Source organism: Leucopleurus acutus (genome assembly GCF_964270905.1).
Source record: "Leucopleurus acutus genome assembly, chromosome: 15".
Lineage (NCBI taxonomy): Eukaryota > Metazoa > Chordata > Mammalia > Artiodactyla > Delphinidae > Leucopleurus > Leucopleurus acutus.
In genome coordinates, this window is record NC_139157.1 from 32,292,859 (window position 1) to 32,305,309 (window position 12,451).

Sequence of the window (12,451 nt, forward strand, 5' to 3'; positions counted from 1 at the left end):
CAACCCCAGGGCTCAGAATCGAGAAACACATCTGCCAGCAGATACAGGCCATGCATGTACGCCAACTGAGCCCTTACCAACTACGAAGATGAGACTTTGGTTTTCCACCTGCTTGCTCTCTGTTCTTTCCAATGAGATCAGAACTAGGGCAGGGAAGAAGACTAACATATCAGGCCTCCTCAGAGACGCCAACAGGTCAAGAAGTGGAAAATACAAACACATCCAGACTTCGCTTCTGTTACACTGCGGAACAGAGCTAGAAGCTGGAGAGAAGATTTAAATGATAGTCCCTAGCATGCAAACCTAAATGGGGCTACACGCATCTCACTATGTGAATCCCATCTGAACAGCACTCCTAAAGCCAAGTGACAATAACAATGAAATGTCACAATTTTTCTTATGCACCTTAATTGTAAATTATAGCTAGGTTTTATACTATGTTGCCTTTTATTACTTAACAAAAAAAGACAGCCATGTTATGGCCAAAAACAGATATTTATTCAGGATGATTTTAAGCTAATTTTAAAGTTTAATTAAGACAAGAGCACTGTATTTACCAAAGCTATAAAATTTATTATAGTTTCTTGTTATCCCTTGTAATTTATCTAGTGAAACACTCAAAAGCCAGTTCCTGTGAAAGGAGAAGTATTTTGGAGGTACTTACTATATTCTGATTTTCAAATAATGACTTGGGAGCAGCCTGAGCTTTGCATGTCTTGAGATAAGCCTGCCAATTAAATTCTTCTTCTTTATACCCTAGGGTAAGCACATATAAACACACAGTAAAATATCAAAATATTTCACACTTTAGCTTTCCCTTCCTACTTTTATCTGTAACTCCAACATGCCAAAATCAAGCAATCAGGTGACTCTTTAAATAGACAGTATTTAACTTACATCTATGTCTTTTTATACACAAGGTATTTATTTCCAACAAATTATATTATGTTTTTCAATTCTGAATGAATGGTAATGGATGAAAAGAAAAGGTGTGAGAAAGCAAACATATATTGTACTCAGATGGACTTCTTTTTATTACCAGACCATTTCTACCAGTATTTAGGTAGAATTCCTCAGCAGTGAGCTAGAGTAGTTGAGTTCTTTGTTTTTCCCTCACCGTTCTACTCTGGGAGACTAACTTGTAGGAACAAGAGGGAAGCTGGAAAAAATGGTAATAACAACAGATAAAATCTTTCTGGCCTGTCACCACAAGAATGACAATTCAAGATTTATGAAGTAAGCATGTTGGCAAATTACAACAATGGAAACGTCCTTGTCTTAATTTTCACAATTTCATGTTTAATGCTGGTAAAACCAACATTTTCTTCAAAAAGGAAACTGAGCGTTTAATTTTATCTACTCATGTGCTCGCTTCTACTTCCATCAAAGTCCAGAGGCTGGTGTGAAAGGAACAGCTAATAATTCACCATATATAACAGGCCAATTTATACAAAGGCTTACAGATTCTCTTTTTCATCCTTAACTTTTCTAGGTGCTTCTGTTTGATCCTTCAGTTATCTGAAAATGCCATTCTGCCATTAATTTTTCACTTAAAACCAAAGGAGAGCTTGTCCATTAAAACCCAATAACCCTGAGACAGGCCAAAAATATCAAACTAGTAACCTGGTTCTTTGACATCAAGCAAAAAATACTGAATGTAATATGAAAAGGAAGGAAATAAGAAATTATTAAATATATTAGGGATGAACTGAAAAAGATAGGATCTGTTATTCTTGGATGTTTTGTATACATGAAACAGACAGAAGCATTGGCAGACTGTAATATAAAGAATTTAATAATAAAAGAATAACTGCTATTAGTCCAGCCCCCAGCTGAACTGATTTTCAGTGTTATATTCTCCTTTCCAGTCTCCTAAATATTCAGATATGTAAGTTCAATGCATAATTTCTCAAGATTTTTTATTTACTGAAATGTCAGTAAACAGTTAGCTATGTAAACAGGTTAGAACTAACTTTTCAATCATATTTCAAGGATGTATTTGTGCGTGTGTTGTGTGTGTGTATGAAATAGAAATCTGTAGCTAAAACCTGTAGTCAAAATTAAGTATCAAGCAGATGTTATGTGACATGCAAGTAAGTACATGGACATAGTTTATTCTCTTAAGTAGGATCCTATTTTTAAAATTTCTTTCACTTTATTTTATTTTTAATTAATTTATTTATTTTTGGCTGTGTTGGGTCTTTGTTGCTGCGCACAGGCTTTCTCTCTAGTTGCGGCGAGCGGGGGCCACTCTTGGTTGCGGTGCATGGGCTTCTCATTGCGGTGGCTTCTCTTGTTGCGGAGCATGGGCTCTATGTGCATGGGCTTCAGGAGTTGTGGCTCACGGGCTCTAGAGTGCAGGCTTAGTAGTCATGGCGCATGGGCTTAGCTGCTCCGCAGCATGTGGGATCTTCCCGGACCAGGGTTCGAAGCCATGTCCCCTGCATTGGCAGGCGGATTCTTAACCACTGCGCCAGCAGGGAAGCCCTAAATTTCCTTCACTTTAATAAACATTTTTCATCATTAACAATAAGCTTAAATTTGGGCCCACCTGAATAATCATAAAGTCTGAATTCTTAAAAATCTAAATTAAGATATAAGAAAATAAGTGTTTCAGAATATAAAATGTGAAACTAAAAAGTGACAATACCTTTTGGAGGATGGAGCTTGTGGCCAGTCTTCTCACACCACCCAACTGGGTGAATATCCAGAGCGTCTGCATTTACCCAGAAGTCGTAACAATCAGAATATCCGTCAAAGTGCAGCTTTATCCGGTACCCACAAACCTGAAACAGGTAAAGGAGGTCGATTAAAAAACAAAACAAAACAAAAAGCCCAGAATATTTCTGCACATGTACAAAAATACATTAACATGGATATCAAGTATGATATGGATTATGTTAATCAAAGCACCCTTGTTAACAGCCACAAAAACAAGTGAACAAATAACAAAATCTAAAAGCAAAGGCTATTACATTGGGAAGAGCTGAGCTACAGTGTTCTGGAATCATCCTCAGTTCCACCAGGAGCACATGCATCCTGGGTGACAATTCTCCTATGCAGACAAGTCCTCTGTTCACTCCCTACATTGTACAAGCACATGCTACCAAGGGGAGCTGGCAGCACAGGGTGCACAGCTCCTGCAGGGTGCCGGAGTGGGTGCCCTGCCGTGCACTGGCTTAGTGCTAGCTCTCTGTCCTTTATAAAGCTCCACACACAGCGATATCCAGCCAGACCATGGCTGGTGCAGACACGGGGAGAAGTCAACTTATTCTCCTCTCCACTAGTAGCAGAGTGGGGAGAAAGAAAGAAAAGCCTCCCCAGTTCATACTCAGATGAGACAGGCTCCCTGGAATCCAGTGAAAACTCACTCTGTGTAATGCATGCCGAATGCTGATGCCACATATCTGCCTAAGTTAGGGCCCCACTCGGGGGAGTTCTCAGTTGGAAAAAAAAAAGGTTATGTGGGTTTCTGGGGCCTTTGCTGGGTCACACTTGGCCTTGGGCTCTCAAGACAGTTCAGCCTCTCAGTCTCCTTCCCACTAGCACAGCAGATGTGTTCAAGTGGAACCACACGCCACATCAGACCTCTAACCACTCCAGGGCACCTGCCTTGCAGAAGTCTGAACAAGAAGCTTGAGATTAGAGCACGGAGCCAGGGCAATTCACAATCCCAAAGTAATCAGGAAGCTGTACGGTTACTGCCATGAAGAGTTCTCTAGGGCATACTGTTAAAATTCAAGTGGCAGAACAAACTTACAGAGTGAGTCACAGTTTATGAGAAAAATGATATTCATGTGAGTCCATGTATGTATTTATGTATGTTTCTGTGGGTATATGTATGTTATTATGTGTGTATACATATATACATATGCCCACACATATATAAATACATATATGGACTCACACACAAAAGTATATGTATTTAGACACACACACTTATATAAATACTTACATATATATGTAAATTCACAGTAAAAAAAAAGTCTGGAAGGACAGATGCCAAATATTAACAATGATTTGTTTTGAGAAGTGGGAAAGAAGAGGCAAAAGGGAAAGATGGATTTTTAAATATTTTATCTTATATATTAGCATTAAAAAAAAAAAAAGGTAGGGCTTCCCTGGTGGCGCAGTGGTTGAGAGTCCGCCTGCCGATGCAGGGGACGCGGGTTCGCGCCCCGGTCCGGGAAGACCCCACATGCCGCGGAGCGGCTGGGCCCGTGAGCCATGGCCGCTGAGCCTGCACGTCCGGAGCCTGTGCTCCGCAACGGGAGAGGCCACAACAGTGAGAGGCCCACGTACCGCAAAAAAACAAACAAAAAAAAAATTAATAAAAATTAAAAAATAGAAGGTATTAATGCTACATATATAAAAGTTAAAATAAGCTGACTCCCCCCAGAGAGATAAGAACACCCTGCAGAGCCGAGACTGGGGTCTCTAGAAGCACGATCGTTCGAGAAGCGTAGGTGGCTGCCCCCCACCCATCCCGTGCCAAGGAGGAGCTCAGGGGCTGCTTCTCTTACAATCCTTGGAGCTAGGCAGGCCCACCCTGCCTTACCCTCAGTTGTCTCTGGTCAATGCCTACGAAACAAGCCCCTTCAGTAATTTATCCCTTCAATTCTTCAGGGTCATACTGCTCTGAGCTTCTGCCCCATGCACTGTCAACTTCCCACTACTCCCCCTCTAATCTCTCTACTATAGCTCACGCCCTCCGAAACCCTTTGGTAAACAGCCTCCTCCACCCTCAACTTCCTTGCCCAAAGGCACATCTGCTTCTTCCCTCTGAAGCCTTCCCTCAAGTGGAGGCTGCTCTTTCTCCTACTCTCCATCCCTCCGAGGCCCAAGCGTGGCCTCCTGCCTCAGGCCACACCACGCTCCTGGGCCTGTTCTCCACCCTGCTCCTCTGAGGCCTGTGCCCTGTGGCTGCACCACTTCGCCCTCATCATCCTGCCTACTACCTCCCAAACATCCCTTGTCACTCATCACACTAAGCATTGGCTCACTCTCTTCCTTTCCATCCTGAGTAGTTCCACCAGGCACATGGGTGACTCAGCCAGTACCGCAGCTCTTTCTCCCTGCACTTCCTCTTCTCCCATGGATCTTGTCCCATCAGAAACTGCGTTGCCTTTCAACGATTAAATTAACACATCCGTTCAGTTTGCTAACCCAGTTACTCCCGATACACTTCCTTCTGAATCTCAATGAAAACTCTAGCATCTCACCTTGATTCCTCTACTTTCTCCCTAGCATCCTCCTTTCTCTGGAGCCTCCTTCCTTAGCAGTCACTTAAAATACTTTATCAACATTTTAAATTGTTGCCCTAAAATGTTGTCTGACAAAATTCCATTATCCCAAGGATCCACCCAGTCTGCACCTATACCTGGTCTAGGGACTGGCGCTAAGGGAAAAAGATGACACACAGTCAATCCTCATTATTCATGGTTTCCGTATTTGCAAATTCACCTTGATTACATACATTTGTAACCCCAAAATAATATTTGTGGGGTCTTGGGACATGTGCATGCACAGAGTGGTGAAAAATCTGACTCACCCATCATGCGAGTTTCCAGCTGAGGCTGAACAAGGCAAGATGCTCTGCCTTCGTGTTTCGTACCTCACCCTACGAGCAAGTGTCCTTTATGTTACCTACTTATTTAGTGTCACGTTTTTTCATGTTTTGTGCTTTTTGTTGTGATCTTGCTATTTAAAACCGGCCCTAGGGGCTTCCCTGGTGGCGCAGTGGTTGAGAGTCCGCCTGCCGATGCAGGGGACACGGGTTCGTGCCCCGGTCCGGGAAGATCCCACATACCGCGGAGCAGCTGGGCCTGTGAGCCATGGCCATTGAGCCTGCGCGTCCGGAGCCTGTGCTCAGCAACGGGAGAGGCCACAACAGTGAGAGGCCCGCGTACCGCAAAAAAAAAAAAAAAAAAAAAACCGGCCCTAAGCCTAGTACTGAAGCGCTAGGAAGTGTTCCTAAGTACAGGAAGGCCCGCAAATGCCTGACAGGGAAGATCTGTGTAACAGATAAGCTTCATCAGGCATAAGTTACAGCGCTGGTGGCCATGAGTTCAATGTTACGGAATCAACAATAGACATACAGGTTGTCTTCACACAGAAACATAAAACAAGTTAGTGCTGATCGGCTGACGAGAATGTTGTGACCAGAGGCTCCCAGGAACCTAACCCTGTATTTCCCCTAAGTGCAATGGTTCAGTAGTATTTACGGAATATAACTACCATAAATAACGTGAATCAAATGTACCTGTTTACCGCACTCTCCCTACTGCACAGCAATCCTTCTAGACATGCCTGGCCAGTTCCCTCTCCCATTCTTCACAATGGCCTTTTTAAACCTCCTCCCTCTCTTTCAGCTACCAATCCCACTATCTCTGTCCTCAATCTCAGCTGACGCTTTACCTCCAGAAGTTGCCTCCAAACTGGCAAACCTGCCCACGCCCACCACACCCATCCTTTCCTGCTCTCCCTTGCAGAACCCAAGGAGAGACTCCCCCTGCTGGCGAAGGCTTGGATCTCCTCATATACTCTGGATCCCATCTTCTCCCATCCCTTCTTTGTCAATTATCTGCTCTCTCTGAGCCTTCCAATCCTCTGCTCCCCAATGACTTCTTCAGAATTCAAGCATTCTCTAGCCAGTCTCTTCTCATTACAACAAAAAGGGAGGGATGAGGGAGAGAGCAAGAAAAAGTAAAGAAAAAACTATCTTTTAGGCTTAGACAAATTCTTGTACACTCTTGGTGACAATCTAACAACTGATAAACTTTTTTGGAGCACAAAATAGCAATATGCATCAAAATTTAAACATCCTTAACTTTCAACCTGGTAATTCTAGGGATGGCTCCTACAGACATACTCACTATGCAAAAAACAAAACAAAACAAATTTTTAAAAAGCCAACAAAAAACACCGAAATATAAAAGGATGCTCACAGAGGCACTGTTTGTAATAATGAGAAAGTGAAGACCACTCAGTTGTTCATCAATATGAGAACAATTAAGTAAACTGCAGCAATTCAGTGAAATGGAATACTACTCACTGGTTAAAAATATTATATATGTATAATATAATATATAAGATACAGTGTCACAAAAGCAAGTTGCATAATATTATGTATGATATCACTTACATGTAAAAAAGAGAAAAATATATTTATACATATTTTTACATGCAGAGAAAACATCTGGAAGGAACACCATGAACTCATAAGTGTCGTTATCTTTGGGATACAGAATGAGGAAAACAGGGTGGACACAGAACTTCTGTTTTTTAATTATATATACTCTTACACCAGCTGACATTTCCAGGATGAGCAAACATTACTGTAATGATAAAAAAAAAAAACTAGACAAACTAAAATAAATTTCCTTGAAAACCGAGTGTTCACACACACACACACACATACACACACACACACCCCTCCCTTAAAAAGTTTCCCTTGTCTTTTACAGCCAACTTCTTAAAAGCAGTCTATACTTACTGAATGTTTTCATAAATCTCAACTGTTCTGAGAACTATATAAGCTAATACATGGAAAACACTCAGCTCAGCATCTGTCCCATGGTACACACTATGTGACGGTATGTTATTATGTATGGTGACTGTCACCATCCAGCTATCAGATGAGACTGTGTTGTGTAGGAGCCAAACTTCTTACAAATCCACTAAGTCACTGACGGAAAACTATGATAACTAAAACTAATACACGTGATGGTCTTATTCTTTGAGGAAAATTCTAAAAGATACATACCCCTGACTCAAGGAAGAGAACAAGGAGGGAAGCACATAAAGGAAAAAAAAAAATTCTAAGAGCTTTCAGTAATATATTGGACTAAGATATACCTAATTGACTTGGACATCTTTTCGTGAAAAATTTCAAAGAGATACCTTGAAATACTGAAAGTAATATAAATATCCGTTGGTCTGTTCCTTATGTTAAGGAACATGGTATGGTAAAGCCTATGGCGTCAGACAGACCAGGGGTCAAATCCTGGTTCTACGACTTTGAAGCTGTGTGGCCTTGTATACCTCACTTAACCTCTCTGAGCCTCAGTTCCTTCATCTATAGAACAGGGATGAGAAGGGGTTCTTGCAAAGATTAAATGAGGTAATGTTTACAAAATGCTAAGCACCGCGCCTGGCATAAAGTAAGCACTCAACAAATGGCACCTTTTCCCATTATTAAGTCCCTATAATCACTATTTTGTTTTAAAAATAAAGATGAGGCAAAGCTTACCTCAGCCACAGTGAGGACGCAGTACACGGACTGATGCTCAGGGTCCACGCCTTCTAATTTCATGCCAACTTTAAACCCATTTTTGTTATATGGAAAAGATTGATACTAAAATGCAAAATGACAGCAGTTTTAGTGAGTGATCACCATTCTTCAATAAAGACTATATAACCAAATACATAAACAACTCCTAAAAATCCAGAAGAAAAGGATCACTGGGTCATCTCATGGAAAAGTGCACGAAGGCTATAAACAGGTGACAGAAGAGGAAATTTAAATGTCTTATCGACTTAAAAAGATGCTCCATCTCCCCCATAAGAGTCATACAAAGTAAAATTACAGTAAAATATACTTCACCTGTCAGACTGATAAAGAGCAAAAAGTTTGGTTGCAGTGCTTTGTCAAGGCTCTAGGGAAGGAGATGCACACATACATCGCTAATAGGGACATAAACTTGTACGACCTCTAGCAATCTCATGATATCCATAAAAAAGAACATTCTCTTTGACTCAGCAATTCTAATCCTGGGGAATTATCCAACAGAGATAGCCACATATGTGCTAAAGGAGAGGCGTACGAGGTTATTCACCAAAGCATTTATTTACCAAAAGACTCATGTATATATATTATATAGTCCATACATACAGATAGCATTTCATCTTATATCTGTTCCATGATAATTTAAGGTGGTCCCTACCGACAGACACATATATGTGTGTCATACTCATGTAATATATATGACATACATATATAACATATATGTCAATCCATAGGGAGCAGCTTACATTATTATGGAACAAACATAAGATGGAATACGATGCATCAGTATAAAAGACTGATGAAGTGGTTAGATGAACTGAGATGGAATAATCTCCAAGCTAAGTTAGACAAAAAGCAAAGTCCAAAACAGTATGTGACATATGTTATCATTTGGTTAAAGACAGGGAGGGGAGGATTTGTGTCTATATATTGCTTATATATGCATACAATTTTCTTATAGCTCCTTCATGTTTTAATCACATGAATGTATTACTGATTCAAGTAATTAGCTGTATTTAAGCTTTTTTAAAAAAATTGTAAAAAAGTCTATTCTGCAAAGGACCAAAGTTGCAGAAAATAATTATACAGAACAAGTCATATGCAATTACTATTACATATTAAATATTTTAATGTAGATGTAATCATCCCAACATTTACTATTCACCACTTTTAAAAAAAATTTTATTGAATACTCACCACTTCTTAAAAACTCTGTGTTCATACATATATATAACAAAGTATTGATGGCAGATTTATTACATACCATGATTCAATATAATTAAATCATTTAAACCAAGGGTCAGCAAACTACAGTCTAAGGGACAAATCCAGCCCACCACCTGTTTTTGTAAATAAGATTTTGTTGGAATACAGCCATGTTCATTCATTTATGTATTGTCTCTAGCTACTTTCATTACAAGAACAGAGTTGAGTTGTTACATCTGAGACCACATACCCCATAAAGCCTACAATATTTTCTATTGTCCTTTATGGAAAAAGTTTACTGACCCGTGGTCTAGCCCAGAGACAGCAGTTCCCACTCAGAACTACTTTTATTGACTTTAAGTCACTCATGATAAAATATTTTTCCATAGTTATACAGTAACCCATCTTTCAATGTTTTGTTGTGATATTACATAAACCACAGTAACTCATTTTTATTCTCCCAAAGACACGATGTTGACATGAAATTTTACGCTAGTTCTTCTTCATCTACTAGTTTTTCAGTAGTAGTAGAAACATCCTTTTTAAAATCAGTGAGAAAGCCTGGTAAATATTGAGAAGAAAGAGCACACGCGTGTGCGCGCATGAGGTGTGCTCACGCACATGGCACTGGGGAAGGTGTGCGTATAAATGCTAGCTGCCCTCGGAGGCACCCCTCCACATATGAAAAATAATATGTTTGAGAAATTATCCCAAGTCACGTTTCCTAAACAGACAGTAGAAACGGCAGTACCAATTCCAGGGAAGCGTTATGGACAGTGTTTCTAGAAGGGCCTGTACCTCCTTGAACAGCTTTGCTGGCACTGCCACAGCTTTTTCCTCTTCCAGGTAGGACGCCCAGCACCAAGCTTTCTTTCCTTTAGGAGGCAAACCTGAAAATCGAATGAAACTAAAATGACAGAACTTCCAAATCTAAGAGATCAGAGTGGTGCGCTATGAACTCTCACTTCCCTAACTATCCCCGGGCCTGGCTCTTCTCTTACTTCCATGGGGGGTATTTCTCAATCTCTTTTCCTGGCTCCTCTTCCAAAGAAATGAGAGCTAACAAGTGAACTGTGTGTATATCCAGGTATGAGTGTAGAGAAAAGAAGCAGAAGAACTTAAGGTTAATGAAGAAGATGTAGTAGGAAGCCAAGAAAGAACAGTACCATGGAAGCTATAGCAAGTAAGAGCTTCTTCTAGAAGCAGGATGCTCAAATTTCTTTTTCCTAAGCAATGAGGAAGTTGAGGACTGAGAAAAGGTCAGTGCACTGAGTGGTTAGGGACTGACTGTTAATCTTTCTCCAAGATTAAAAAAAAAAAAGGGGGGGGGAATCAAGGTGCCAAAGGCCAAATTGAAGTAGCAAAAGAATACATAAATGATAAACATATGGAGTCGGCTAATATCCATTTTATTTGGGATTAATTTGACAAAAAATGAAAATGAAAGGAAGGGTATAACAGCTTGATGGGTATTAAAATTGGGGGAATGGTATTTTGGGGATGAGATTGCAACAGGCAATGATGAAGCTCATGAAGAGGAAAAAAAAAAGGAACACCTTAGAGGGGGAAATGACTGAAGGAACAAGGTCACAGAAGGGCCAGAGCCCTGAGAGTAGAAATGAAGGGGAAGGGAGAGTCAGGATAAAGACACTTTTGAGGCAGAGTGCAGAGTAACTGAGAATTTACTCCCTTTAATTTCAGTGACGTAAGATAGAAGGTCATCTGCCCCCAAATGTAAAAGTTAGGCTGTGTGCTTGACGCAGGTAGAAATATCTCAAACTCTTTTTGAGGAATTAAGAGCAGAATGAGCGAGGAACGCAGCCAAACCCAGAAGAGGAGCGCTGGGTTCAGGCCTTGATCTGCAGGGACAATGTGACTGGCAGGTCAGAACGGGACTGTGCAAAGTACAGTGACCTAACGTGGAGGACCGGCCAGGCAGATGTGGCAGGTCCTTCCTTTGGATACAGCCTAGTGGGGCACACGGAGGCTTCTATGGAGATGACCCAAGGTCCACGATGAGTAAGGCAGCGAGTTCATCCACCAAGTACTGAAGGGCAGGGCCTCATGAGCATAAAGGACTAGATTCCTCATGAGAATAAAGTGTTCCTTGAGGAACAAAGAAAAAAAAAAGGTACCAGGTCAGGAGGTCATGGTTGAGAGGAAACTTTAAAAATCTACAACCTTAGGAAATGAATAAGAACAGAGGTTTTAGTCAAAGTGCGTAAGTGAAAGATACCTACTGGATGGAAAAATAAATAATGGAAAGTGGTCTCAAGTTTGCCCTGACACTACTCAAAAGTTGCTAATTTCCACTTTTCCCCCTTATCTACTTCTTCTAAACTCTAATTTTTATTGACACAATTTAATCAAAGAGAACCCCCAAACAATCCTTTAACTGCCATAGTGTGCATTACAATTAAGACTAAAATGTGTACCTGTGTGAAATATTTTCAGCTTCATAAAGTTACAAATAAAACCTTCCTTTCATCAACTCACCCTGCTTTAATACAGCCGAATCACCTCGCCTTTTCCTTCGGGCTCTCTGCGAACCCCTCAGGATTCTTCCATCTTGTTTGTTTTCCTACAATAAGGAAGAAAAGTTTATGATTTTAAAAAGTTCATGAAATTGGCACCAATGAAAAGTTAGAGAGCTGTCAGAAAGCATTATTTTTTTTTTTGGACTCTTCTTCAATTTCACTTCATAACTTTTAAAAGAAAGTAAGAATATAGGTCACTTGAGAACTGTGTTGCTTTTGGCCTGAGGTCCTTACAAAATAAGAACATTTCCAAGAATTACACTCTGTTATAGTACAGATACAGCTCCCACCTCCTTGAAACACTTTCTTCTTTCAGCTCCTGGACCACTCTGTTCTGGCTTCCCTCACACCTCACTGGCCCCTCTTTCGCAGTCCCTCTGCTGACATCTCCTGCAACCTAATCCCCTTCTCTTCTTTATCT

General features: G+C 40.7%; 1 protein-coding gene across 6 annotated transcripts in view; it reads right to left on the reverse strand.

Moving 5' to 3' along the window:
• Positions 1-12,451, reverse strand: part of L3MBTL3 (L3MBTL histone methyl-lysine binding protein 3) — a 114,473-nt gene that overhangs the window by 67,917 nt on the left and 34,105 nt on the right. For all 6 annotated transcript variants that reach the window (XM_082855702.1, XM_082855705.1, XM_082855704.1 and 3 more), the window contains 5 exons: positions 11,990-12,074; positions 10,292-10,383; positions 8,252-8,356; positions 2,651-2,786; positions 665-756 (listed from right to left, as the gene is read on the reverse strand). In XM_082855702.1, coding sequence (XP_082711828.1) covers positions 665-756; positions 2,651-2,786; positions 8,252-8,356; positions 10,292-10,383; positions 11,990-12,074 — 510 coding nt within the window. The remainder of the gene's footprint in view (positions 1-664; positions 757-2,650; positions 2,787-8,251; positions 8,357-10,291; positions 10,384-11,989; positions 12,075-12,451) is intronic.